The sequence below is a fragment of the Panicum virgatum genome, chromosome 1K (assembly GCF_016808335.1).
Source record: "Panicum virgatum strain AP13 chromosome 1K, P.virgatum_v5, whole genome shotgun sequence".
In the NCBI taxonomy this organism is placed as follows: Eukaryota; Viridiplantae; Streptophyta; class Magnoliopsida; order Poales; family Poaceae; genus Panicum; species Panicum virgatum.
Genome location: NC_053136.1, coordinates 17809605 through 17836036, shown reverse-complemented (window position 1 = coordinate 17836036; position 26432 = coordinate 17809605). Strand labels below are relative to the sequence as shown.

The following is a 26432-nucleotide window of genomic DNA, read 5'->3' as shown; positions in this document are numbered from 1 at the left end:
AAATTGGAATTCAATTCCCCGTCAAAGACGGTACTCAGTCAATACGTTGTTTCGATAACGTATGCTTAACGTTGTCCATACGGCGGTAATGGTATGGATGCCGATTCTATAGTGATCGGTAATGTATGGGGGACGCTTTCGTGAGTGCTGGCACGAAAGGTTCATTTTATATACTGTCAATTTTCTGCAGGTACGCTAACTCGAAATCGAATTATAGGCTATCTAGCTATATCGAGTAGCTATATAGTGAGAGACGTAATATGTATGCCACCAAAGTCATCGCGTAAGACCAAGGTTACTTGGCAATTTTTCCTTGGTGAGGACGTATAGGTTCTGCATTCATTCTCAAAATGGTTAGCAAATAAATCTCTGGAGAAATCGCTAGTAAATCAGCGAAAATACTATCCTACGGAGCATCCAGAAAGTCTGTAACCTGGTTTCCACGAATTTTAACCTTCTGATAAGTTACTCAAATCGACTTGGGGTAGTAAGACTAAATGATGTTTCCTAAGTTATCAAGCTGCTGTAAAAATTTGAGAATTTTTGAAGCCTTCTAGCATGGTATTTGTATTTTTGGATCAACCCTGTGTAAAACTGTAACTCTGAACAGTCTATACAGACGAAATTTTTCGACCATTATAAGTTGTTCAAACTAAAAATCGTTCAACATGAAAGTTGTAGACAACTAAGTGATGAGCTTACCATAAAAATTTGAAAAATTTTTGACGTCTGGGTTGAGAGTTATAGTCAAAATACACCCTCTCTGGACACTCAGTTTTCCTGGTTGACATCACTCTGAATACCTGAGCATATCACCCCCATGGAATCCGAATTGAGCTTAGTGATTACTAGGTGAATTGTTCCTTAATATCAGAGGGATCTTGTGTAAATTTTTGAGAATTTTTGAAGCAAGTTCTCTACAGTTTTGGCCATTTCTTTCACTGTTCCAGAGTTAGTAGTTCTTGTTACCATCAGCTGATCCATCGGTCTTTTGTTGGGACAGATGGAAGAGCTGCTGGTCGTTGACGCGCAGGGGCACGTGCACTCCGCCTGCCTGCACTGGGACGGGTTTCCCCGCCGTCTTTGGGAGCTTTTGAGTGCAGCCGGATACCTCCAGCCACCGGTTTACGATGGCCACGAGTTTGTGGAGGACGGAGTTCGTCGCTGCAGTGTGACGATGGTGATTCCACAGCACCCGCTCAACGGGTGGGAGCCGATCGTGACTCAGATGGTCGGTCACTACCTGTTGGACACCTGGGAGCTTACCGCCATGAGGGCGATGACCACCTTTTGCTCTTTGCGCCCTCTGGAGGTAGTTCTGACCGCGTTCGGGTTGTTCCCTGCACCTGACCCGGCAGACCCGCTTTGGCTCGACCGGATGGCACACGTGGACGTGGTCGCTACCCTTGACCCGGTCGGGGCACTTCGGACGACAGCGATGTGCTTGGACGGCCTCTACAGGCTTCACACTTACCAGAGTTACGCCGTCGCTCAGTTGGTGGACCACGCTCAGGCCTTGCACCTGGCAGTCCAGCTGAGAGATGGGCAGCTTCAGGAGGCTAGTACCGAGCTCGAGAGCAGGGCTACTCTTATCGCCCAGCTCCACGACCAGGTTCACGAGCTTCAGGACACTGTGTCGGATCGTGACGCTACGATCAACTTCCTGGAGGACCAGTTTCACGACCTGCAGCTTGAGGTGGACGAGGCTCAGGGGCAGCTCCACGCGATACAGCACGCGCAGGATGCCCTTCACGCACCTCCCGACGAGATGCAGGTGGACGAGGAGGACGAGCCCCAGGAGATAGAGGGCGTTTCAGAGATGGACTCCGAGGACCAGGCGCCGCAGCCCGTACCGGTTGAGGTTCACACTCCCGCGGCGAGTGAGGCATCGGTCAACATGTAGACCGAGGCGCTGTTTCTTAGCTTTTGTAGACTCCTCTTAGTGTGGCCTACTTTTGGATCATGGCTACTGGGCTAACTTAGAGTTGAGTAACCCCCTTAGTACTGATGTTAGGAGTGACCAAGCAGAAATGAGAGCACGATGGATGTAATGAACCCCTAATGCTACTAGTGTTAATTATCAGTGATCTGCAAAAGGCTGAAGGCAGCAGCTAGTTCGAATTTTTATCCTCTTTTCCTTTCTGATTTAGCTCTTGAGTTGAATACCAAAGTTGTTCCAAATTTCATCAGGAACCTGCTCGCAAAATTTCAGCCCAAACGGGTTGGTATTGCAGGAGATAATCGCAAATTACAGAAGCTCTGTTTTCTGTGAAGCAGAAAAACCAGAGGAGGAGTAATTGAATTTTTCGACTACCCTACTTTGGAAATCTGATTTTGTGATGACTACCAAAGTTGTAGATCAGGAAATTTCCTATCTCTTGTAAAAATTTCAAGTCCATATCCTGTACCGAACTCCAGTTATGAGCGTTTTCGTATCGCTGGTTTTGCTGCACAACCTGATTAAGCAACTTCCAGTATTTCCATGTCATTTGAGTTGTATATTCCATTTGAAATGATGATAATGATGAGCCTAATGCAAAAGTACTCACATTTCAGATGGTTGGATCAACTCGAGGCACCCCTAGTGGTTTTGGAGCCGGAGGGAATGGCGATCCACCTCCACCTCCTCCACCAGTGGGTATTGCTGAGGTTCTTGCCGCCCAGACGGAAATTCTGCGGCAGCTGGTTCAAGCTCAGCAGCAACCGCGGGGTGGGCATCATGCTCATCACGCACAAGAGGCGAGCTACCAAGATTTCCTCAGTACTCAGCCTCCGCTGTTCAATAAAGCGGATGAGCCTCTGGACGCTGACGCTTGGATTCGCACGATCGAGTCCAAGTTTTCTCTATTGACTACTCCTTGTTCCGAAGCGAACAAGACTCGCTATGCCGCGCAGCAGCTTCGCGGATCAGCTCGTATGTGGTGGGATCATTACCACGGGATGCTACCGGCTGATCATGTGGTGAATTGGAATGAATTCAAATTGGCTTTTCGAGATCATCATATTCCAGCTGGACTTCTTGACCGTAAGCTCAACGAGTTCTTGGCCTTAACTCAGGGCACTCGTACTGTGGTGCAGTATGCTCAAGTATTCCATCAATTGTGTCAATATGCTGGACATCACGCGGATACCGACGCTAAGAAGCGTGAACGCTTCCGTCGAGGCCTTAGTACCAAGTTACAAGAAAGGCTAAATCTTGTCCGTGCAGACTCCTTCAATGAATTGGTGAATATGGCTATATCTCAGGAAGATCTTATTTCTGCACACCGCGCTGAAAAGAAGCGCAAGGCACCTGCTGGACCCTCGAGTGCCTCTGCACCGAGGTATCGTATTGTGCAAAATAACCCACCCGCATCCTCTCAGAAGGCCCCTCAGCCAGGGCGTTGGATTATTAGGCCCCCTCAACAGCAGCAGCAGACTCGATTCGGGTTTCCTCAGCAAGCTCGATTTGCACCCCAGCAGCAGCAGAACGGCCCTAGGCCGAATACTCAGCCAGCCGCTCGCCCTGATAACAATAACCGTTGTTTCCGATGCGGGAGTCCAGATCACTTTGCCAAGATGTGCCCCCAGGCGGGACAAACTCAAGGGCAGGCTTCTCGCAGGAACGATCAGAATAAGGGCAAGAGGCAAACCATTCAAGTCAGGCAGGGCCGACTTAACTTCACCAATCTTGCTGAACTTCCTGAGGGAGCACCAATCATGTCGGGTACATTCTCTATAAACCATCACCCCGCAGTCATCTTATTCGATTCTGGTGCATCTCATAGCTTCATTAATTCTAAGTTTGGAGCAAAAGTTGGTTTAGATTTTTGCCACACCAAAGGCTCTTATATGATATCTACTCCTGGTGGTAAAATAGCATCCAACCAAATGGTTAGAACAGCACCGCTTAAGTTGGGTAGTAGAACGATTTCAACCGAGTTAATCCTATTACCACTAGAAGGAATTGATGTTATTTTGGGAATGGAATGGATGAAAAGACATGGGGTAGTGTTAGATATCACTTCCCGAGCTGTCGAAATAAATTCTCCAACTCATGGTCAATCGGTTCTATATTTACCTCATCACCAATGCAACAACTCTTGTGCCTATGCCATGAAAGATATTCGTCTCGAAGATATTCCGGTAGTCCGTGAATATGCAGATGTGTTTCCGGACGATTTACCTGGTATGCCGCCAGACCGGGATATCGAATTTATCATTGAACTTCAGCCTGGTACCGCACCTATTTCAAAAAGGCCGTACCGAATGCCGCCTAAAGAATTAGCTGAACTAAAAATCCAGCTACAAGAACTTTTGGACAAGGGTTTTATTCGCCCAAGTGCTTCACCTTGGGGTTGCCCAGCATTGTTCGTGAAGAAGAAGGATGACAGTCTGAGGTTGTGTGTTGACTACCGGCCTCTCAATGCGGTGACCATCAAAAATAAATATCCACTTCCCCGCATTGATGTACTGTTTGATCAATTGGCTGGAGCAAAGATTTTCTCCAAGATTGATCTTCGTTCGGGTTATCATCAAATTAAAATCCGGCCTTGTGATATTCCCAAGACCGCCTTCTCAACCCGATATGGTCTCTATGAATATTTGGTTATGTCTTTCGGTCTCACCAATGCTCCGGCTTATTTTATGTATCTCATGAACTCGGTATTTATGCCGGAACTTGACAAGTTTGTCGTTGTTTTTATTGACGACATTCTGATCTATTCCAAAGATGAAGCAGAACATGAGCAACATCTGCGCATTGTTCTTCAACGTCTCAGAGATCATAAGCTGTACGCAAAATTCTCCAAGTGTGAATTCTGGCTGGACACAGTCAAATTTCTGGGTCACACTATATCTAGTGAAGGCATTTCAGTTGATCCCAGCAAAGTACAAGAAGTGATGGACAGAAAGCCTCCTACTTCAGTTCATCAGATCCGCAGTTTTCTCGGCTTGGCGGGGTATTACCGCAGATTTATTCCGGACTTCTCCAGAATTGCTAAGCCCATGACAGAACTACTAAGAAAAGATGTCAAGTTTAAATGGAACACAAAGTGTGATGAAGCATTCCATACATTGAGAGCACATCTAACCACTGCACCGGTCTTGGCTCAACCTGACAACAATAAACCATACGACGTTTATTGTGATGCTTCAGGCACTGGTCTTGGTTGTGTTCTAATGCAAGACAATCGGGTGATAGCTTATGCTTCCCGAGCTCTTCGGCCGCACGAGCTGAATTATCCCACTCATGATCTGGAACTAGCCGCCGTTATTCATGCTCTCAAGCTTTGGAGACATTATCTTATGGGCACTCATTGCAATATCTATACCGACCATAAGAGTCTCAAATACATTTTCACTCAAAGTGAGCTGAATATGAGGCAACGAAGATGGCTGGAATTAATCAAAGATTATGATCTGGAGGTTCATTACCATCCGGGCAAGGCGAATGTTGTAGCCGATGCGCTCAGTCGCAAGGTTCACTGCAATTGCCTATCAATGGAGTCATATAATGACACATTGTGTGCTGAAATGCAAAGGCTGAAATTAGAGATCATCCCTCAAGGTTCTTTGAATCATATTTCGGTGGAACCGACACTCTATGACCAGGTCATCATGGCACAATTACACGACAAAAGTGTTGGTATCATCAAGCAGCAAGTAGTAGCAGGTGAAAATAAATATAAGTGTTTCCGAGTGGACCATAAAGGAATTTTGTGGTTCGAGGATCGCCTAGTCGTTCCCAAGAATCCTGATCTGCGGAAACAAATCCTAGAAGAAGCACATCTCTCTAAATTTTCTATTCATCCGGGTAGCACCAAGATGTACCAAGATCTCAGACAAAATTTTTGGTGGACTCGCATGAAGAGAGAGATTGCCAAATATGTCGCAGAATGTGACACCTGTCAGAGAGTGAAGGCTAGTCACTTGAAAGTTGCTGGAACTCTCCAACCTCTACCAATTCCATCCTGGAAATGGGAAGATATCAGCATGGATTTCATTGTGGGCTTACCAAATACTTCTCAGCACCATGATTCCATTTGGGTCATTGTTGATAGGCTCACAAAGACTGCTCATTTTATTCCAGTGCATACTGAATATAGAGCCAAGAAATATGCTGAGATCTATATGGATCGAATTATCTGCCTACACGGTATACCCAAAACAATTGTATCGGATCGTGGTCCTCAGTTCGTGGCAAGGTTTTGGGAGCAACTCCAAGAAGCTCTCGGAACTAAATTAATTCGAAGCTCAGCTTACCATCCACAGACTGACGGACAGACCGAAAGGGTTAATCAAATTCTTGAAGATATGCTTCGAGCATGTGTCATTCATTATGACAAGAACTGGGACAAATGTTTATCCTTGGCGGAGTTTTCCTATAATAACAGCTATCAGGCCAGTCTGAAGATGGCACCCTTCGAGGCCTTGTACGGTCGACGGTGTCGAACCCCTTTGAGTTGGTCCCAAACTGGAGAGCGTCAAATCTTTGGACCTGAATTAGTGGTCGAGGCTGAAGAGAAAGTAAAAATAGTACAAGCAAATCTCCGAGCAGCCCAGTCTCGGCAAAAGAGTTATTTCGATAAAAGAAGGGATCCTTTGAAGTTCATGGTTGGTAATCACGTCTATTTACGAGTATCCCCAACTCGAGGCGTTCAACGTTTCGGAGTCAGGGGTAAGCTCGCACCCCGCTACGTCGGGCCTTATGAAATCATTGAAGAATGTGGACCCGTGGCTTATCGCTTGCGACTTCCTTCACGACTTGCCGCCATCCATGATGTTTTCCACATATCCCAACTCAAGAAATGTGTTCGAGTCCCTACGGAAATCATTGATCAACAGGAAATTTTAGTGGAGCCCGATCTCTCATATACCGAATATCCACTCAGAATTCTGGATCAAAAAGAGAGAGGTACTCGTCGAAAGGTGGTAAAAATGTATAAAATTCAGTGGTCTCATCACACTGAAGAAGAAGCCACTTGGGAGACGGAGGATTATCTTAATCGACACTATCCGGGTTTCCTTAGCTCTACCTCAGGTATATCATTTTCCCCACCTCAAATTCAATCATCCAATCTCGGGACGAGATTCTTGTTAAGGGGGGTAGGTTGTGACACCTCAGGTGTTAGCACCTTTAAATCCAATCAATGTACCTTAGTTAAAGTTAAAAGAAAAATTTGAGAAATTAATTTAAAGAGAAAGGATCAAATAAAAGACAAATCATACAAAAGAAATTAAAGGAAAAAGAAAAAGGAGTGAAAAGCTACTCAAAATTTAATTCAAAAATGTGCACAAAATTTTTGTTGGCTCATGAGAGGTGTTTCAATTGACATGTGCTCAATTGAACTTCAGCCAAAATCAATTCAAAAACTGAATAAAACTAAAGTCCTTTTGTGCAAATATGCAAATGCACCAATAGTTCGAAATGTGAGTTTCAAATGAAAATTTGCATAACACGAAAGTTGTAGATCTTGAAAAGTTATGCAAAAGTGGTATTCAACACTTTTCCATTTGAGCCCTCCAAATAGGAGATAATTTTAGATTACCGAGAGGTCCCTGGACTTTCAGAAATCACATTTATGCCCTTATCTCCATCTCTCTCTCCCCCGGCTGCTCTGTTCGCGCCGCCCGCCGTACGCCGCCGGTGGACTTCGTCCACCGCGCGCCCGCGGCCAAATGGACCCGGGGAAGCCTCTCCGCGCCACCTGGCCCGCCCCTTGGCACCCTCCCACGCCCACACGCGTCCCAGGCCGCTTCCCGAGCCGCCACGACACCCCCGCCATGCGCCGCGCCGCTGCCGCTCCGCCCGCTCGCCGTCGTGCGCCCCTGACCCAAATCGACCGCCCCCAGTCGCTCCATTCCTCACCCAGGAGCTCGTTGGCCTATAAAGACCCACAGAACCCCACAGACGCGCCCCTTCTTCCCCTTCTTCCTCCTCCCGCCGCTCCGCCATGGCCGCCGAGATCCCGCTCGCGCGGACCGGCTAGCCCAGCCCCACATTGCTCCCTCCGACCACCGCAATAGCTTCGCCACCTCCTAGATACGCTCCCCGCGCGCGGAATCGAACCCAGACCCCCTCCCGACGCCATTCCCTTCTTGCGCCGCCGCCGGCGAGCTCAGGCTCACCGCGGACCGGCCATCTCCGGGGAAGACCGAGCCCGACAGCTACCCCAGAAGCATCCACGAGCTCACGCGGTGCTCGTGCGCGCCTTGTTCCCCTACCCCAAGCCCTCCTTCGCCTCCAGCGCCGGCGAACCGAACAACCGACCCGCCATCAACGCCGACGAGCTCGAACCTGTGCTCCAAACGCTCGAACGTCGACCAGGGTAGGTGTTCCTCGATCCTTTCTCCCCCACGCGCCTCCCCGTGGCAGCCCCGGTAAGCCCTGCACCGCAGAACACCACCGGCAAGATGCCACGGCGGAGAAGGCCGGCGAAGGACCCGGTTGTAATTTGTTTTTTTCGTTCAAGGGTGTCTCTGCAAGATTTACAGTGTATACCAGGGAACTTCTAAAATGCGAAACAAATCACAGAAAAATCAGAAAAATGCAAACTCAACTGATCTGGAATCCTTGTAACAAAATCTACAAATTTTGTAACATTCACATTTGCAGAAACTCAACCGAATTTAATCTAGGGAAAAGATTAAGAAAACCACCTTATGCATGTTCATGAAGTTCTGCTCATCAAAGGACATTGATTTTTGGATATGTTATAACTAATGGGATGCTAAGATCACAGTAAAAAGATGACACCAAACCAAAACAGTTATCGGGTTAGAACAATCAAGATTCTCTAATCTGTTGTTAGCAATCTCGATTTGATTCTGGAAAATATGTGCATGAGCTTGCTCTGAAAATTTTACTACAGTCTTGTGCCACTGAATCCCTGCAAATCTCAAAAATTCAAATTTATTAGAGTTCATTTGCTATATACCATGATTTATGCTTGTTTAATCAACTTAATTCCTCATATATAGTTGTTATGCTCAGAAAAATCCATGTTTATTTCTGGAGTCTCATTTTAGCTCTGTGTTCCTGTCTAAAAATTTTGAGCTGCAGTTACAGAATTTTGCCTTGGTGAATAATCGTGCTTAACATCTTAGGGCTAGATTTACTATTTTTGTTCTGAGAAATCTACAATGTTTCTGATCTTTATTTTTGGGCATGATCTTGCTTAGAGTATGTTCTACCCTTGATAAAAAGTTCAGATGCAATACTGGTCAAATGCACCTTGATAAATTTATGCAAACTCATGCTAAGTTAACTGAATAATTAATTTATCATAGTGAGTTAAATCTTGAAAAATTTTCTGAAGTATGTTTGTCTCATGAATAGTCTCTGGTAAAAATTTTAGAACCAAATCCTCAGTAAAACTTTCTGTAGAATTAATCTTTATAAATGGCTTGCTGTTTTTAATCTTTTTATCACCTCTGCTATATAAGTGTATAAAATCTGGAAAAATTGCAGTACTGAGTTCATGCTTTGAAGTTGCTTGCATAAAATTTGTAGCATCAGAATCCATGTGGAACATTCTGTACAAAAATATGAAGTAACTAGAGTAATCCTTTTGCGTGATTAGTTATAGTTTTTGCTTTATGGTTAAATGTTGAAATCTATACCATAATTACTTATTTTGAATCTGAGTTACTTTAGTGTTCATCACTAGCTCTTTAGTAGCTGTGATGTTAAGAAATAATGAAAGCATGTTATGTGTTGAAAATTAAAAATGAAAACCCAAAACCCCACTCATTCATGAATAACCATAGTTATGCTTACTACTCTATAAACGATTGCCCATGCATTGAAATGTGAAATCGGCACTAAAATAACTTAAGTGGACTACAACTTTATCGTGAAGGAAAGAAATTGTTATCCATGAATAACTCATAATCTTGCATTGCATATAGAAACGGTTAATCTCGCGGACGGAGACTACGAACTGGTGCCCGCGGACTCTCGTGCGGAGCAGGAGATTAATCTGAACTGTACTAACTTGTCTCAAGACCTGGGCCAAGCCCCCGAAGTTTTTCTGCCTGACAGTGCCCAAGAAGGCAAGCCCCGGAGCATAATCCCACTATTTTCCGAATTATCATTCAGCTATCTATTTATTAATGTACTGTAATATTTTGTTTTTCTGCATTTAAGTTTTCTAGGCGTTGATCGAAAACCATAGATGCATGATCCCTAGGAACCTATGTTTGATACCGGATCTTTTTATCGACTAGTTGCCATGCTAAATAGGTACGGTAGAAGTCGAGTGGTTTCCTGCCTCTCGCGAGCAAATAGGATTTGTACTGACTTTAATTCCTGTTGAAATGTAAGGACAACGGGCGGGGTTGTGTAGTTGTGATACCCCGCTGGTATAGTCAAAATGGCTAAGGTCGTGGTGTGTGGCTCATTTCGTTAAGCGTTTGAAAGTACTAGCCACATACCGAGAAATATGGTAATCGGTAAGCTTAAGTACCTGATTGGACCGGCGAGTGGAACGACCATTCACCCTCTTGGTAGAAGTAGGGTTTATATTTTTGTCGCGACGTACGGGTGCAGAGTGGTCGGACTCTGTAGTCGGGGAGGGTGACCCGGATCCACGGACTGGAAAGAAAGGGGAAAAGTAGCGTGGGCGGGAGCGAAGTCAATCCCCATGCGTGTGGTCTAGGTTCCCCTGGCCAGGTTGAAATTCGATTCGGAATCGTCCGCCTCTCACGGCATGAGATTGCTTAATGATTTCGGTCACATAGAGTAACAAGTGGAACAGGATGATGATAATACTGCTGGTTGATTAAATGGTTGCTCTACCATGTTTGAGTAGAGTTAGTTGCAAATTTAGAATGGTTAATTCCACTAGCATCTGGCTAAGTAAAACCTGAAAGTAAGGATCAACACTTAGCGGCGTTTTTGGCAAACAAACCCTACCAACCAAAAAGCCTTGCATGTCTAGTTATCGGACTATGTTATATCCGGAGACGGGTCAGTCTTGCTGAGTATTAGTATACTCAGCCTTGCTTGTGGCGCTGTTTTTCAGGTACTAACTTTGAAGATCTGTTTGCGAGTCTTACTTGGCCTTGTACTCTGCCTCCGGGTTGGTCGGTTGAGTGGGATGGCCCTTCAGCTAGTGCTAATCACCCTCCCGCTGAGTGACGCATTCGTACGGGCTTTACTGATGCGTCACGTTATTTCGTTAGTTATCTTTTAATGCTTCCGCTGAACATGAGACTTAAATAATTGAGTAGTTGGAACTCCGTAGTACTGTGCTACTCTGAACATGGTTTGTAATAAATTTTCTTTCCGCTGCAATCACTCTGAGATGTATGAAATGGTTTGTGTTGTAATCTCTGGGCTCACCTTCGTGTGAGTGTTGTCTGCTGATCCTGGAATAGCGTGGCTTTTATCGAGGCTTCACTCGAGGAACTACCGGTGAGTGCCAAATTGGGTCAGAGTTGCTTAGCAACGAAGATCAGTGCACCCGGGCCCAGTAGTTTTGGGTGGTTCCGCCACACAATACCCTGTTCAAATATTACAGAGAATATGATTCATTTATATAGCCACCTCTGCCATAAGAGTACTAAGGAAAGAATAGAAATTCTTCCATATATTGCAGGACAAAGGTTGCTTGGCATTTTCCCCTGTGTCTTCAAATTTTGCAGCCAGTCGCTCCATCACACGAATCAGTATAATCTTCAAGTAAACAATAGAACATTATTCACAAACAAGATTAATCTCCAAAAGTAGGCAAAGTAAAACTGCTCGCTGAAACGAGACCATGAATTCATCATAGCACCATATTATGCATGAAGGAGAGTACCAAATTCACGTTTCAAAAAATTAGAGAGAGAGAGAGAGAGAGAGAGAGAGAGAGAGAGAGTAGCATTGGTGGATGGAATGTGTTGAATATGTATACTCTTTGAAAGCTTTTTCTTGTTATTTGAGGTATAATATGTTATGGATGATTTTTTCTAGTAAACAGGATGGGTCTCCCCTACTGGTTATGTTAAGGAAAAAGTCCAATTAAGTCACATAGACCACCTCGATCGAAGACAGAAGGTTGTCGATGATCCACTCGATATAGAAGGAAGCCCCCTGAGACCTTCGAGTCTATTGGAGACATGCTGGCTCGGCACGGGGAGGCTACGGTGTAGCAATCGAAGGTCACTTATAGCTCTAGGGAAGGCAGCAAAACATGAAAGGTGATACCTTCTGGAAGACCGATCGAAGGTGCAAGACCCATGAAGGGCGAAAGCCGAAGATCGGGGGTAACCTTCAGAATCACACGAAAACATGATCCACTAAGAGTAGACAATGTGTACACTCCAAGCCCTGGAAATGCCCTTTAGGCTGGAATATCCTTCGAATTTCTGGGCAGGTAGGGGCATTTTGGGGATCATGTTCCCATTTTTACTGTACATGATGACTTTTTGGAGAATATAGAGCATATTTTTTACATCCCATTTCCTCTGTGAAATCGAACCTTCTCTTCTGTTTGAGCTTTGCTACTTAGAACCAACAGAGGCACCTACTGTGTTCCCGGCTCGAACAACCTATGATGGCACCAGAGATGATTTTAGTTCAGTGAGAAGTGAGTACTAGTGAGCAGGAACCCCAGCGATATGCAATGGCGATGCTGTATGATCAATTTAAATACAATTACTGATCTTGATCTGTTTATTTTGTTCCCATGTATCAAGAACTCTGCTTTTTAGCTAGTGCATTGTCAGGTGGGATGTACCGTATTTAACAGACATTTGTCCTGTGTTATCATATTTGAATGGAAATATGTTTGTATTGTAAGGCAAACTTTTTCTTTCGATCCTTTCACATCTGTGATGTTTCTAGAAAAACGTGATGAGATGACATTATTATTGTTTTTTTTTCTGATCTTTTGAGACTTTTTGCAATCTGGGATTTTTATCCCCTCTGTTTGGAACACTTTACAGATAGTGGCAGTAAAATCATGCTATAGTGACAAAGACAAACCATCTAGGGCTAGTTTGTTGTCTCCAATCAACGTTTCTCCCTCTTGTCAAGGAACACTTTACAGAAGTTTACTGTTTGGAATACATATTCTCCAAGTAGAGCGATTCACATGGCCATAGTTTGCTGTGCACAACACAAGATGGACCATTACTGACGGAAGCCATACAAACTGCGACAGCAACAAAATGGCACCACAAAGTTGGTACAACTGGACCCATACAAATGGGATGAAGATAACAAATGTACTGGGACTGTCACGCGTTCTAGCTTCTAAGAAACATCGGGTACAAATTGAATCTCTCATCTCGCTCCCAGCAACACGGGAACGTAACGAGCTGATGCCGAAAACTGCCTTGCTGCTTCGTTCACTCTTGAGAGTAAGATCTTTCACACACGAGTTTGACGCCAATTCAAGCAAACAGGGGAGGATCTGGAGTAGCTGCTAGCTGTGCACTTTGAAGCAACGCAGCTTTGGGAACAACTTAAGCAGGTCATCCCGGCTCCTCCTCTGCCAAAACATACCCAGGTACAAAAATGACAACAATAAAAATTGTCAGAACAAAAAACTACATACCAAAACATGATCAAATTGCATTATGGGAAGCAGGTGTTTTGATAAGTGGCACTGCGCTGAAATTATTAAAGCAAAAGTGTAATCACAGAGACTTCTCAAATCTCAAGTCGTCACCTTAATACCGATGCAGCCATTTACATCGAGTGTTGTGAGGCTGCGCGAGCAAGATTTTGATAAAGCCTCCAGGCAGGCATCAGTTACCCCAACTATTCCAAACAAACTACATAGATAACAAACAGAGGGTGCATGTAAGAATAGGGCACGACGAATGCACTATCTTTAGGACAATACTACCATGTTACCTTAGCAGTTCGAGGGACTGGCAACCTTGAGCAATAGCTACAACACCAGCATCAGTAACGCGTACACACCTGTCGGATAGTAATTGCAGAGTTTGGTAAACAGAATCTCACTTGATTGGAGAAAAAAAAGGAGACAGAAGTTTGCTCTTGATTACCAAGTCAAATTGAGATATGCTAGACCTCCACATCTTGATATGCATACAAGACCATTTTCAGATAGATTCTGGAAATTCCGTATTAGTAAATTATGAACAAAAAATGGTTTGATAGTTCAAATCAAATATGATAATAGTTACCTGAGCACCACATAGGTCTAGAAATGTAAGATTACTTAACAATCCTATTTCCTTATAAACCTTGTCAGTAAAACTGCATGATGTGAGGTAAGTTGTTAGATACCCTACTCACTGCTAGATACATCTGCTATAACATTAGGTTTCTTTAATTTTACCTTGAAAGGGCATAAAGGTTCAAGCTTTCAAGTGAAGAACATTTTTGAAGCACCTCTTTAAGACCATCATCTGTCAACTTAACACATCTAGAAAGTTTAGCACACAGGACATTTAGATGTCAGATTGTGCTTCTACTCAAACTCACAAAATTCGAGTGAACAAAAAGATAGGTAAACACTCAGCACATGTTAAGATCTACTCTTTTTGTGATGGATGTACTCCAAGAATTTGACCATACCTGGTTATGTTCAATTTCTTTAGTCCCTGGTAACTATTAGCAATTAGCCGCATTACTTTATCTGAGATATTCTGCATTTGCAACAAAAGCCCTTATAATGACTCGTTGTTCTGTCACAGCAAACATATGAAATCGCAATATACGTGGTTGATCGAGAGAGCAAAAAGACAGGAATTGGCAATGGGATTGTGACATGTAAGTTACAGTCAATATTTAATGTTTTGATATAACCACATTCTGATCTAATGAATAATAACTCTGCAAGCCCGTATTGAATAACAAATTATATTTTTCTTTCTCTGTACCATGATTATTTTTTCAGCACAATGTTCAAGAAAGATTGTATACTTCGAAATAATAAACCACCAAACAGGGATACAGTTTGCACATCCTCCTGAACTAAGTTAAACAAAATCACTGTTGCATACTTCGAAAGATAAACAATGAAAGTAAGCTACATATATATGATGTACATGCCTCAAATTAAACACTCATAGTAGTAAGATTTAAACAAGAGAAGAAAATTATCACATACACAATGTTCCTTGGAGAGAGACATTGCCAAAGATGATTTTACAGTTTTCAAACAATCCATTCAGAAAATAACAGCAGAAGAAAAAAATGCTATAAAGTAAAAAAAAGCACGCGATTACCTTACAGCCACTCAAGTTGAGGTCCACTATCTGCCTGCAGTTCTTTGTAATGTGGCCAATGCTCGAGTCCGTCAGTCTAAGGCAGCAACATATCCAACAATTAGAAACACGAGTCATATTCAGCAAAGAAAACATTCAGTAAGAGATGTACCCCACAATCCAGTAGATAGAAAGGCCCTGAAGATTAGCACAAAGACTGGTAACAGCTTCAATTCCTTTGTCAGAGATTTTCTGACATGCGTTCAGGTTCAGGAACTCTAAATTTTCCAGTGAGATACCACTCTGTAATGAAAACTAGAGTTGCAGCATTATATCTAAAATTTACATAAAAGTATGAAGTGAGAGCAAATCTTGCCATTTCTTTTAGATGGACAAAATGTCGGTCCTCAATATCTTGCGCAAATTCAAGGTTCAGTACTTTCAGGTGACGGTATCTTGGCTAAATAAGAATAGAACAGTGTGTCGTCAAAAGCTACTAAAACAGGATCAAAACATGAAGGCACAAATTGTTTATGACAAAAGTTAGCGGCAGACTTCTAACCCAAATAAATATACATGGTAGCGGCAAAGTAGCACAAGAGTATCGCACAAAAGGAAAAAAAATAAAAGAGTAGAATTATGATTACCAGGGAAAGTGCTGAAATAAGTCGGTCACCAGCATTCTTCATCTCACGCAGATCAAGTACCTTCATTTAACAGGAGAGAATATATCGATAATATACTCCAAAAATAAATATTAGTTAAAAAGGACAAGCATTAAGATAAATGGAGTTAATCGGAACATAGGACACAGCTGTATGCATACAGAGCACAAAATAGGCAGGAGGTATTATAATAAATTAGGAGTGGCCACAGTAATGCATAAAGGCAGTTCAATGACAAACAATTAGCATTGAACTAACAGCTATTACTAAGTACTGAACCTGTTACTAACATTAGAGTTCAGTATGGATTCCATAGGTTGAAATTTGACTCCAATAGTCCAACCAAATCATGAGGAGGTCTCACTGACTGCTTAATAAAAGAATAATAACAGCAGTTCCTGCTGATAAACTAATTTAACCGCACAAATTAGAACCGATAACTCATGCGCGTAGCATCAAAGGAAAACACCAGCGAGCACAGTTTCCTGCAGAAAACGGAAGCAGATACGCTATACCATACAGCAATTAGAGTATCAGACAAACACAACCGCAGGCGGTGACAAAGCGCGCAACATCGCCGGTTTAATCTCATTCACTACCGTCCGTAGCAAGGGGAGCAAGGGCTTAGAAATTCATAGCAATGATTCTCATCTAAACACAAGCTGAAACTGGCTACGGGAGATGAATCGGTGGGTGGGGAATAGTTACGGGATGCGCACCTCCCAGAGCCTGGGGTTGGCGACGAGGGCGCGGTAGCACCAGGGGCTGACGGCGAGCAGCGCGCAGACATCCCGCAGCGGGAGGCGCGGGCTCACCAGCTCCATCACCCGCGGCACCGTCTGCCGGCACCAGGCCTCGTCCGCCGCCGGCGCCGCCATCTCGGAGGGAGGAGGCCGCGAGAAATTTCGTCCGATTTTTCCTTCCCCGGGAGTGAGTGTGGCCACTGACACGGCTGGCCCACGAAAGTCCAACCAAGTCTGTGTGTACTGTGTAGTATACCATAATATACTCCATATCCAGTGAATATCATATCATATTCTGTGTTTTGAAAATTCATCAGGGAAATAACAAAAGAACCATTAGTCCTTCAAAACTTGCCCGGAGGTACTAGCTAGTTTATGAGCTGTTAAAATGCAAATTTTCTATTAGCATATTATCTGTGCCATCATTACATCTTTGGTTAACCAACATTGGTCTTTGGACCCCGAAGAATTGAGATTTGAGAATATGGTGTTTTGTGCCAATTGCAAAGTTAAAGTGGGAAGTATAGATTTTAGTATAAAAACTTGTTGTCATTAAATCATAACTTCTTAAAAAGTTGTAGCTTGTTCATTGATTCAAGATGAGTATATTTTTTTTTCATAAGAACCAAATTTCATTAGCATGCAGCTTTTACATTCAGAATTCAGTTTTCATTTTGTACCCTATCTTTCCTTATGTTTCAAATTGAATTTAATTTGGAGCTCTAATCGGATTTCGCATGTTTTTCAAAACAGCCTGTTCTAGTGGGCGGAGCATTGTAGAGTTCAAACCCCGGGAAACCAGCAAAATCTTGTTCATGTTGAAGGCCTTTTGAAATCTAAAATTCCTATAGAGCAATATATTGTTCTTGCAAATAAGCTTTTACTAATTTGCATGTCACACCCAGTTTTTTAAAAAACGGAATGCATAATTATTGGAGCGGTTCGCCCCGAAATGGGCTAGGAGAGACTGTGGGCTTGGTTGGGCAAAATATCCATAGAGCAGTCTCTTGCTGTTGACTGAGTACCTATTTGGACCCTTTTTTGGCACATCCCAAATTTTGATAAGATAGTTGCGAGCCAGACATATGATCACAGAAGGAATCTATCATCTATGGTATCTACAACTTGTCAATTTCGACCTAACTTAGCTACATTTAGTCACATGTATACCTTCTTTCACGTACTTGATATAAGAATGCTCCATGAAAATCTAAAGACACTCAACTAGAACAGATCCCTCTTTGGATAATCGTACAACTACTGAGATCACCAATCTTGGATCCATTCTGGAGCAGTATGATCATCTGGGTCTTCAATAGACACAGAAGGAGACGCTGTCAAGTCCTCATTAAGAGTTTCTATACAGCTATTGATGCGCTCAGTGACTTCATCAGGTACTGCATAAGTCCCAGATGCCACTTGTTCCCAGTCAAAGCCATCAAACCAGGGATGTTTTTTCACAGCTTCAGCACCACTGGTTCCAAGGCGAACATTTTCATCTACCACAAGTAGCTGTCAAGATGACACAGAAGAAATTAAGTAGTGCTGTTGCATGAAATCTGAATAAGCTGAAAATAAATGAACAGTTGAATTGCAATTGTCGGGATTGGATGTAACCTTGGTTATAAGGTCAACAACTTCCGCACTGAACGTTGATGGAATAACAAGGTGGCCTTTGGCAATTTTTGTAACAGGTTCCAGCTCGCTCTCCCTCCAGGACCCAAATGGCATGTCAGACTGCAGCATGAAATAGATCAAGACCCCAAGTGCCCACCTGATCATACAAAATCAAATTGGCCTGTCATAATTTCCACTCAAATATTCTGTGTCTGAAAAACACACTCAGGTATTGTCCTGTCAGCACAAATTTCATTATTTATTCTTTTTTGAGGTGTATATCTCTCAATTTATTTTTGCTGAGATGAAGGTATCTACTGCAGTTTGCATGATTCAATCTGTTCTGACAGTATCAGGTAGATGAAATATGCCAGTTCGGCACATGCATCTGAGTACTGACAGAAAACAAAATGCCATATGTGCTTACAACTACCAGAGTCTCCGAATGAAAGGTCACTTAATAACAAAATAACATTTCAAAATTTGCATATTCAGCTGAAAAATTGATCATCCGTTCCATAAACAGTATTATTTCATTAAAAAAGGTGAGATGGGGAAACAGTATTTTAAATTTTTTCCATATGCAGTTGGTAGGAGATGCTACACATTCCTTTTGAAATCACTAGTCACATTAGAAATATAAAGTGGGAATAAATGACTGCCATAACTTCATAACACATACGTGATGCATTGATAATTTGATATGGAATGCTTATGTAAGAAAAGGGTCAGTAACCACTTACCAGTCAGCAGGAAATCCATGGCCCCTACCAAGAACTATCTCTGGTGCTAGAGAGTCAGCAATCCCACATATTGTGTATGTCCTTTCACCTTCCATTTTCTTTGCAAACCTAAAATCCACCAGCTGCAGATGTCCTGATCTGTCAAGCATAAGAATGTCTGCCGAAACACCTCTATATATAATGGACTTCTGAAAATGCATAAATACATATCAGTATGTATGCCAAGAGAATGATCATAACACATATTGTGGATTAAATCTCAAACCCAATATATAATATTTCATATGTTGATTGCTCAATAAAGAAGAAAACACTAATCACCTGATGAAGTTCTTCTAGAGCAATAACAACTGAGGCTGCAAAGAACTTTGCAGATGACTCATTTAGCGGTGTATGAAGTATTGAAGCCAGTGAGCAACAAAGGCAGCAATTCAGCAATATTCCTAGATATGACTCATCAGAACAAGTGCATAAGACTTCTGGCACACAAGCTGATTGGCTCAAGCTTTTCATAAGTTCCTTTTCCTCAAAGACTTGTTCTTCCTTATGGAGATCTTGTACTCTCTTGATGTAAAACCTTTTTAAACTTCTGATCTTGTCTGGTCCATGATTCAAACAAGAAAAAGGAAAATCAAAACATGATTAACCAAAACATAGGAGTGTCTATCAGGAAAACTCCCATAACATACTCATATATCAATATAATCAGGCAGAACTGATTATCATACCAGAGCCCTTAATTTGGACGAGACCAACCTCACTGCAATCAGCAGCATATATGCACATTTTCCATTCCTGAGAAACATATACACAACTGAGTATCAGTAAAAAAGAATCACAATGAGATCTCCTAAAGCATGTTAGAGAGGAGGAAAGGAGTACTAACCCCCTACCAAATCATATAGCTGCACTCTCCTAAAGGGAAAGTCATCATCTGCGGCATTCTTCTTAGTGACCAGAGATTCTTTAATCCTGCATAGAGGCCATACAATAGAATAAGTTTGATGGTTGACAACAATTCGTGGCCTATCTCCATAAAAAAAATATTTCAGACACATTACCTGGCATCAGCTTGTGACAGTTTAGGCAAAGGCCCAACAATTGTATCGAATTTCTCCTTTGCAATAGTAGAACAAGTCACATCACCAACAGCAATAGCAGTGAAACTAATGGTTTCACCAATGAGAGCCCACTCTCCAAAGTGTCCTCCCTCGTCTATCTCAACCACATAATTATCATTTTGCTGACTGCTTTGTGCCTGCTTTGTTTGAGCACTAACAAGGTCCCAAGTATCTGAGTTCATCTGATCAGCCGCCAATATAAGTCTCACACGACCCCTTTGAATGACATATAATGCAGAGACATCATCATTCTGAAAAATTATATACTCGAGTAAAAACTTAGTTACCACTAGGTTGATAACCAGAAAAAGAATTGCAAATGCTTGAAAAGATATCATAAGCAACTATTTGTTTACTCCATGTACCTTGTCTACTATTGTTTGCCCATCTGCAAAAGATACTTCAACAAGTGACTCAGCAAGTTGAGTTAGTTGAAGCACTGTAAATCTTGTAAACAGCTCTACTGATCGGAGCAATTTCAATGATGGTATGTTTGAAAATTCTGACATCAGAATTCCCCGAAAATCCTCCCTCTTTAGAGCCCACAATGTTCCACTGGTCACAGCACGAACAGAAGCTTGAAGTGGCTTATTATGCCTGTTTATGACAAGAAAAAATGATGACTAGATGAATCAAACAGCGAGTACAGCCTGTATATATTGATTACAATAGAGCATGGTAGGTTTCAGAATTCAGATTAAATTCAGAAAGATTTATGCTCTCTTAATCAATTTATTCTTATCAGATTACAAGAGAGCCCAAAATTTTGACAAAGATTCATGCTCTCTTGAAAAGAGTTTGAGTGGTTAGTTTGTGAATATCTATTTCTGGATTTTAGTATGGTGAATGTAGAAAATAGGACTCATCCCCTCAAGTAAGAGTACAAGAGGAGAAAGAAACTAGAGTACATGACTGATAAGTACAGTGACATGGATAGCTACTTACTAATATTCATACCATGGATTTTTTAAAGATGAACAGTGGTGTTACCGGTGTAATAACCTACACTTCCAGCAATGATACTGATATAACGAACTGTGCATATGGACTCACATTAGTGCTAGCTCCCCGAAGGAAGAAAGCTTGTCCGCTGTATACCGATGCAGAACCTTGGTTATTTCCTTTCCATCTTCTTCCTGTTCCATGTAAATCAGCTTTGTTTCAGAAAATTGTGCGACGAAGATCAGGAAAAGAGGAATTTTATCAACTAATTGACTTGGTTGAAACACATGGTCAGAATAAGTTCAGAATGTAGTCAGCCTAAGGGACATGTATTGGAAAAGTTAGGCAGTGACCAAAGGTTCCACGCATTCCCTTTGTGTGCCAATTTGTACATCAACGATCAGACAAGCAGCTTTATATATTGCATCGGAGCATATATCAAAAATTACTACATGTATTTTGACCAAAAAAGGCTCTTCTCTTTTAGATGACAAATAATCTGTTGCTTATCTTTGATAAAATCCTTCTGAACAAAAACTGGTGAGTTTTACACTATTACTAGCACAAAACTCAATCTTTACACGTGTCAAATATTTAATTAGAAATTTATACCTGAATGGCCAGAACTTCATACTCACCACTACCAACTACATAGAAACAGTCACCTTCGCCACCCTGCATAGCACGGTATCCTTTTTCAGACTTATAAGAAACCTAAAAATGCAACCACTTAAGATAACAAATATAGAAAGGTAATAACCTGTTGCACTACTATATCCCCAGGTTTCACCTCAACTCGTTGCATACAATCAAGTAGAACATGACATTGAGAGTCAGTAAGCTTTCTGAAGAGGAAATGATCATGTAGCACCCGCTCAATATGCGCCTTCATTTCGTGTTATTTGAGGTTTGTCAGCAATAGGATAGCATGTAACATATCAAGTAACGAGAAAGTTTGTAGTGATGAAAACATTAGAACTTACTTGCTCTTCCCATGTTTTTCGATGTGATGGAGATGGTGGGACCCATAATTGACCATCTTCCAGAGAACTTTCAACAGCCCTCAGTCGTGCGCGTGATAAATCATGTCTGGAACGCTGATTGTTGGTGTTGGAAGTTACTATTAGTGGTGATTCAGAACCTGCCAATCCTACTACTTGCTGTGGAGGTTGTAAAGACACTTTTGTAACAGTCTGGGTAGATTCCATCTAGTAAAACAGTGAACATAAAAATATGTGAGGCTTCTTCAGGAAGTTTGATGAAACAATTGGTGTGCGAATAATGCAAAGAAACTACAAAGTAAGTTTCATACATCAGTTAACCCATTAATATGCACAAGTATGATTGTAATATCATCTGTGCGAGTTTCATACTGTAGCCAAAGACGATAGGACTCAGCAACAATTTCTGCACATGCATCTCGAGGATCCTTGTATTTAGAAATCTGCAAATTTTCCACCATATGGATAAAAGTTTAGCCCCCATATAATTTAAAACTTCATTAAAAGATTTAGTTTATCAGGGAAAGATATTAAAATTTAATTCAAATAGTACTTTATTGTAATTCCGAAAAGTGAGGGATTTGACCAAGTCCGTAGAAAACAGATGTAAGGGGACAATGATAGGTAGGTATAGTGAATATCCCTCACATGTGGACAACAACATAGTTCCTAAATAAAAACTCGACCTGCAAGGGGCAAGCCACCCCACGAACATTAATGTAAGAAGAAGACCTGTCACGCCGGCCGAGAAAACCCCCGAACCCCTGCCCACCCTTACACAGGGGAGCCATAACCCATACCGTAACATAGTTCCTAAATGGTGAGTGGCAACTACAACTTCGCTAATTGAATAGGAAATATTTCATTATTTTCATATCTAATACATCCATATAACTGCAGCAAAGCAATTTGGGTTTTGGATTGCTCCAAATGGTCTGAATTTTGAATGATGCAAACAGTAAAGATTATGCAGATGGTAGATGCAACTTACCATGTCAACGACTGTTTGACTGGAAAGGAACTCAAAAACCCCATCACTAGCTAGAACAAAAAATGGATTCTTGGAATTGAGATCCAGAACAAAAATCTCTGGATCTGCAATGACACCAATGGACTCAGCAACAGAATCTCCAATGCTACGTGTAAAAGCAGTTCCTGGGTACATGCCATTTTGCACCCATAGCCTTGGAGGATCGCCATCATCACTTTCCTCAGTACCCCAGCACTGCACATCTGGGTTCTTTAGCCCCTCTATTTGATCTAACGTCAGAACTCTAGCACCACATTCCTTGACCCTTTCAAGCTCATCAAGCCGGTAAGGAGTTTGATCTATGGAGAGGTCGACAGCAACAATATCATCCCCTCGTTTTTCAGCAATAACAGCACGTGAGTCGCCAGTATTTGCAACATATATAGTTTTACCCCTGACCAATATAGTGATTGCAGTAGTACCACTCATGGAGTCATCCAAATTGTCGGCATGAAGTTGCAAGTTTGTTGCCACGAAAGCAGCATGAAGAGCAAGCACAGCATCTGTACGGAACCGATTATCTCTGAGCAGGTTCTCGCATAATCTTCGCTTCACAAACTGTGAGCACTGGGCTCCATATTCTCCATGACCATCAAACACACCAAAGAAGTGGTCATCAGGACTTGTTCCAAATGGGGTATGTATGCAGTAGCTATCTTGGTTTGGCTTGTCCAGTGATTCTGGGTAGTAACCTCTTTGAGACAAGAAGGAGTATCTCAGATAATAGTTACCCAAAGGGACCTGAACTTTGCGTGAACCATCAGGAGGAAGAAACTGTGATGAGACCCTCGATAGTCGGCTGATGCCAACAGTTGATTCCCTTGTAGCATTCATTTGGTTCAAAGCATCATCATCTTCCCCAAGATCATCAGAAGAGTCATCTGAACCAGTGGAATCAGCCTTTCCCCTGCCTCGGCTTGACTTCCCCCTTGATTCCCTTGGGGAGTCAGGTGTCTGACCGAGGCACCCATTTGAGCACAAAGAACACTTCAGTTGTGAACAACATTTGGAAGCTGAACAGCCCATGAATCAGAGGTAAAAGCAGCTGTGGCCAGACCAAATCAGCACGAACAACAAGAGCAATAAAAAAATTCTTCACTGTATCAATGAACCAACTCAGAATTTATAGAATCTGGGGAACTTATTAAATAGCCATTCACCACTCTGTAAATGGAACTTATTGCACATATCCGAATTCAGAAGGCTCTCTTTTTGACAGTTAAAAATCAAAATGGCGGGAGGTGATACGACTCCTTCCAATGCTTACCTGAAATGAAAAAAAATGTGTAGCAAGTCAACAATAACGGACAAACTCATTTCAGAAATAAAATTAGCAAACTAACTGCTTCCGTGAGAATTTATGCAAAGCAGCAGTTCTGAAAGGAAAAAGTATACAGCACATGCAGCAAAGGAAGCTTCTGATATGCAACATACTTAATCACAATCTAATAAGCATAATCGTCGTAGCTCTGAACTTTAAAAACTCCAAGAAAATGCAGAAAGTGATGAACGTGGATGCCATGCCAACACAAAAGTAAAAGGATGATCATTGTCGCGCCCACAATAGTAAAAAAAAAAAACATTTTGCTTACAGTTCTACCAAGACTTGGACAACAGCGAAGTACACTGTAGGAACTAGCAGAGTCCCTTGACCAAACAGGGGTCCCTGGACATGCACAGTTCACCTTTGCGTGAGATCTTTGCACAGCTACATATACAAGCAATAAGCAAGGAACAATCACTACCAAAAGAGGACCAACAAGAAGTAAATGATCAACGCCAAGAGCCCGAAATGTGGAAGAGCCCCATATGGTACAACACTACTGGCAAGCCTGTACTTGAAGTTCAAGAAAGCGCAAAAAAAAACGAACGAGAAAGGGAAAAAACAGTAAAAGGGAGTGTGTCAGGCATGTAACTTACAGCAGCAGAGATCGGCAAAGGAGGAGGAGAATAGCACCGGCAGCAGCATATCCGGCTGCGTCGGCGGCAGCCTTGTGAGGAGAAGAATGGATAGGGGGAGGGAGGGATCGGAGGAGTGGGGAATTTTGTGAGGTGGGTAGAGGAAGCGAGCAAGGCACAGCGGCAGGCAGGGCGGAGAAAGAGAAAGGGGGCGGAGAGGGGGTGGTGGCAGTAGGGTAGCCGCTAGCTAGGCTAGCTAGGAAGTGGAGGGAGGGAGGGAGGGGAGGCTGCAGGGTGGGAGGAAGGAATCGGTGATGGCCATTAATGCATCGGAAAGCGAGAGGAGAAGCAACGCGAGCGTGGTGATGCCAACCCCACGCCACGCCACCGATCTTGTGGATGGGACCAAGCCTGCAGCTCCCCCCTGCACTGCACGCGCCGCCGCAGCTCTGGGCGGCTCTTGTCCAACCTTTGATGTATTGGCAGGCTTTGTTGATGCATGAGAAATCCATGTTTACAGCGCGAACGTTCATTTTTTTTACTAGATTATATTAAGATGGTATCATCTGTTACAAATAATAGCCGTCATAATTTGAATATCAATAAAATATGGGTGGATTACTTGATAACATGGAGATTTGGCTAGTTTGTTGGAATGTGCAGAAATAAGGAGAGAAAAACTTATAAAGTGGAAAGTAAATGAAGAGACTGAATTTAGCTATTCTGCTATTCGACAAGGACTAAGTGAGAAATATAATGCGATTTGATCAAATGTTTTTGGATTAGCGAATTTGGACTAACGATACTTGTATCCGTCACAAAAGGCTGCCAGTTTTTTAATTGATTGGAAACATTTTAGTGTAGGAAAAAACATGACTTAGTACTTAACATTTCCAGAATCTAGCACCTAATCAACATGAGCACAACCCAAAAAAAATGAAGAGTTTAGATCTAGACCGGCGAGAAGTGGCATCGCGGACGTAGCAGATGCACTGGCCATTTTAGTTAGGGACGAGAGCGACGTAGTCGTTTCCGTAGATGTACCCGACGTAGTCGAAGTAGATGTACCCGACGTAGTCGAAGGAGATCGTCGCGGGTACCGCCTCCCTTCCGGTCGCCACCGGCACTGTCCAGGGACGGCGGCGGCGAATTGGCGACGGCCTTCAGAAGGCTCCAGCGCCGCCACGAATCGGGCGGCTGTAGTGGGCGGCTAGGGTTTGGACTCAGTTAGACTGGCTTTTCAAAGGCCGGGACCCACTATTTATTATGGCGCTGGGTGACCTGGGGCCGCAACCACGTGTACGGTTGCGCCTCTGATTAGGGCGCGGAACAGGATCTAACAGCGTTCTTATCTTTTTTTCCCGTTTTCTCATTTTCTGAAATTTCAGCATTTTTGACCGCCAAAAATTCCAACATTTAGCGGTTGGAAACACACAAACTTATCGGTCTCGTGCTGATTGAACAAGTTCGTGTTATTGTTTTAATTGATTTGTTCCAAGAAGCCAATAATTGAAAAGG

The 26432-nt window shown here is 42.7% G+C and overlaps 2 protein-coding genes and 1 long non-coding RNA gene across 7 annotated transcripts; all 3 read right to left on the bottom strand.

Annotated features, from left to right (window-relative positions):
* Nucleotides 1-11488: 11488 nt before the first annotated feature.
* On the bottom strand, nt 11489-12298 carry LOC120698038. The gene is made up of 3 exons (XR_005684688.1): nt 12176-12298; nt 12008-12109; nt 11489-11659 (listed from the first exon to the last, which is right to left on the bottom strand). It is a non-coding gene; the product is annotated as an uncharacterized LOC120698038 (long non-coding RNA).
* A 670-nt stretch (nt 12299-12968) lies between these two features.
* Nucleotides 12969-16781, bottom strand: LOC120698032 (F-box protein At3g58530-like). The gene is made up of 12 exons (XM_039981481.1): nt 16538-16781; nt 15801-15860; nt 15530-15613; nt 15326-15456; nt 15175-15250; nt 14522-14592; nt 14283-14369; nt 14128-14200; nt 13987-14054; nt 13832-13900; nt 13644-13749; nt 12969-13463 (listed from the first exon to the last, which is right to left on the bottom strand). The coding sequence occupies exons 1-12, from the start codon at nt 16694-16696 to the stop codon at nt 13398-13400; spliced, it is 1050 nt and encodes a 349-aa protein (XP_039837415.1). The 5' UTR covers nt 16697-16781; the 3' UTR covers nt 12969-13397.
* Nucleotides 16782-17556: 775 nt separating this feature from the next.
* On the bottom strand, nt 17557-25357 carry LOC120698016 (protein phosphatase 2C and cyclic nucleotide-binding/kinase domain-containing protein-like). Of its 5 annotated transcripts, XR_005684667.1 has the most exons (16): nt 24936-25190; nt 24608-24681; nt 22977-24282; nt 22297-22428; nt 21968-22192; nt 21745-21870; nt 21597-21659; nt 21096-21178; nt 20408-20639; nt 19983-20293; nt 19808-19893; nt 19650-19716; nt 19243-19520; nt 18922-19109; nt 18179-18335; nt 17557-18073 (listed from the first exon to the last, which is right to left on the bottom strand). XR_005684667.1 is itself a non-coding variant. In XM_039981456.1 (15 exons), the coding sequence occupies exons 2-15, from the start codon at nt 24039-24041 to the stop codon at nt 17828-17830; spliced, it is 3252 nt and encodes a 1083-aa protein (XP_039837390.1). In that variant the 5' UTR covers nt 24042-24282; nt 24936-25357; the 3' UTR covers nt 17569-17827. The 5 variants fall into 5 exon arrangements, 2 of the variants coding, with proteins under 2 accessions (XP_039837390.1, XP_039837397.1); XR_005684666.1 differs by lacking the exon at nt 24608-24681 and having other exon boundaries at nt 24936-25352; XR_005684669.1 differs by lacking the exon at nt 24608-24681 and having other exon boundaries at nt 19815-19893; nt 19983-20258; nt 24936-25352.
* Nucleotides 25358-26432: the final 1075 nt, after the last annotated feature.

Excerpts from the sequence above, each read along its gene's own strand:
- LOC120698032 (XM_039981481.1), bottom strand. The coding sequence starts at position 16,696 with ATGGCGGCGCCGGCGGCGGACGAGGCCTGGTGCCGGCAGACGGTGCCG. Across the intron at positions 14,370-14,521 it reads AAGAAATTGAACATAACCAG|ATGTGTTAAGTTGACAGATG; the intron begins GTATGGTCAAAT and ends TAAACTTTCTAG. Across the intron at positions 13,464-13,643 it reads ATGGCTGCATCGGTATTAAG|AGGAGGAGCCGGGATGACCT; the intron begins GTGACGACTTGA and ends ATGTTTTGGCAG.
- LOC120698016 (XM_039981456.1), bottom strand. The coding sequence starts at position 24,041 with ATGGGCTGTTCAGCTTCCAAATGTTGTTCACAACTGAAGTGTTCTTTG. Across the intron at positions 22,429-22,976 it reads GTCAAACAGTCGTTGACATG|ATTTCTAAATACAAGGATCC; the intron begins GTAAGTTGCATC and ends GAAAATTTGCAG. Across the intron at positions 21,179-21,596 it reads ATGAAGTTCTGGCCATTCAG|GAAGAAGATGGAAAGGAAAT; the intron begins GTATAAATTTCT and ends TACATGGAACAG.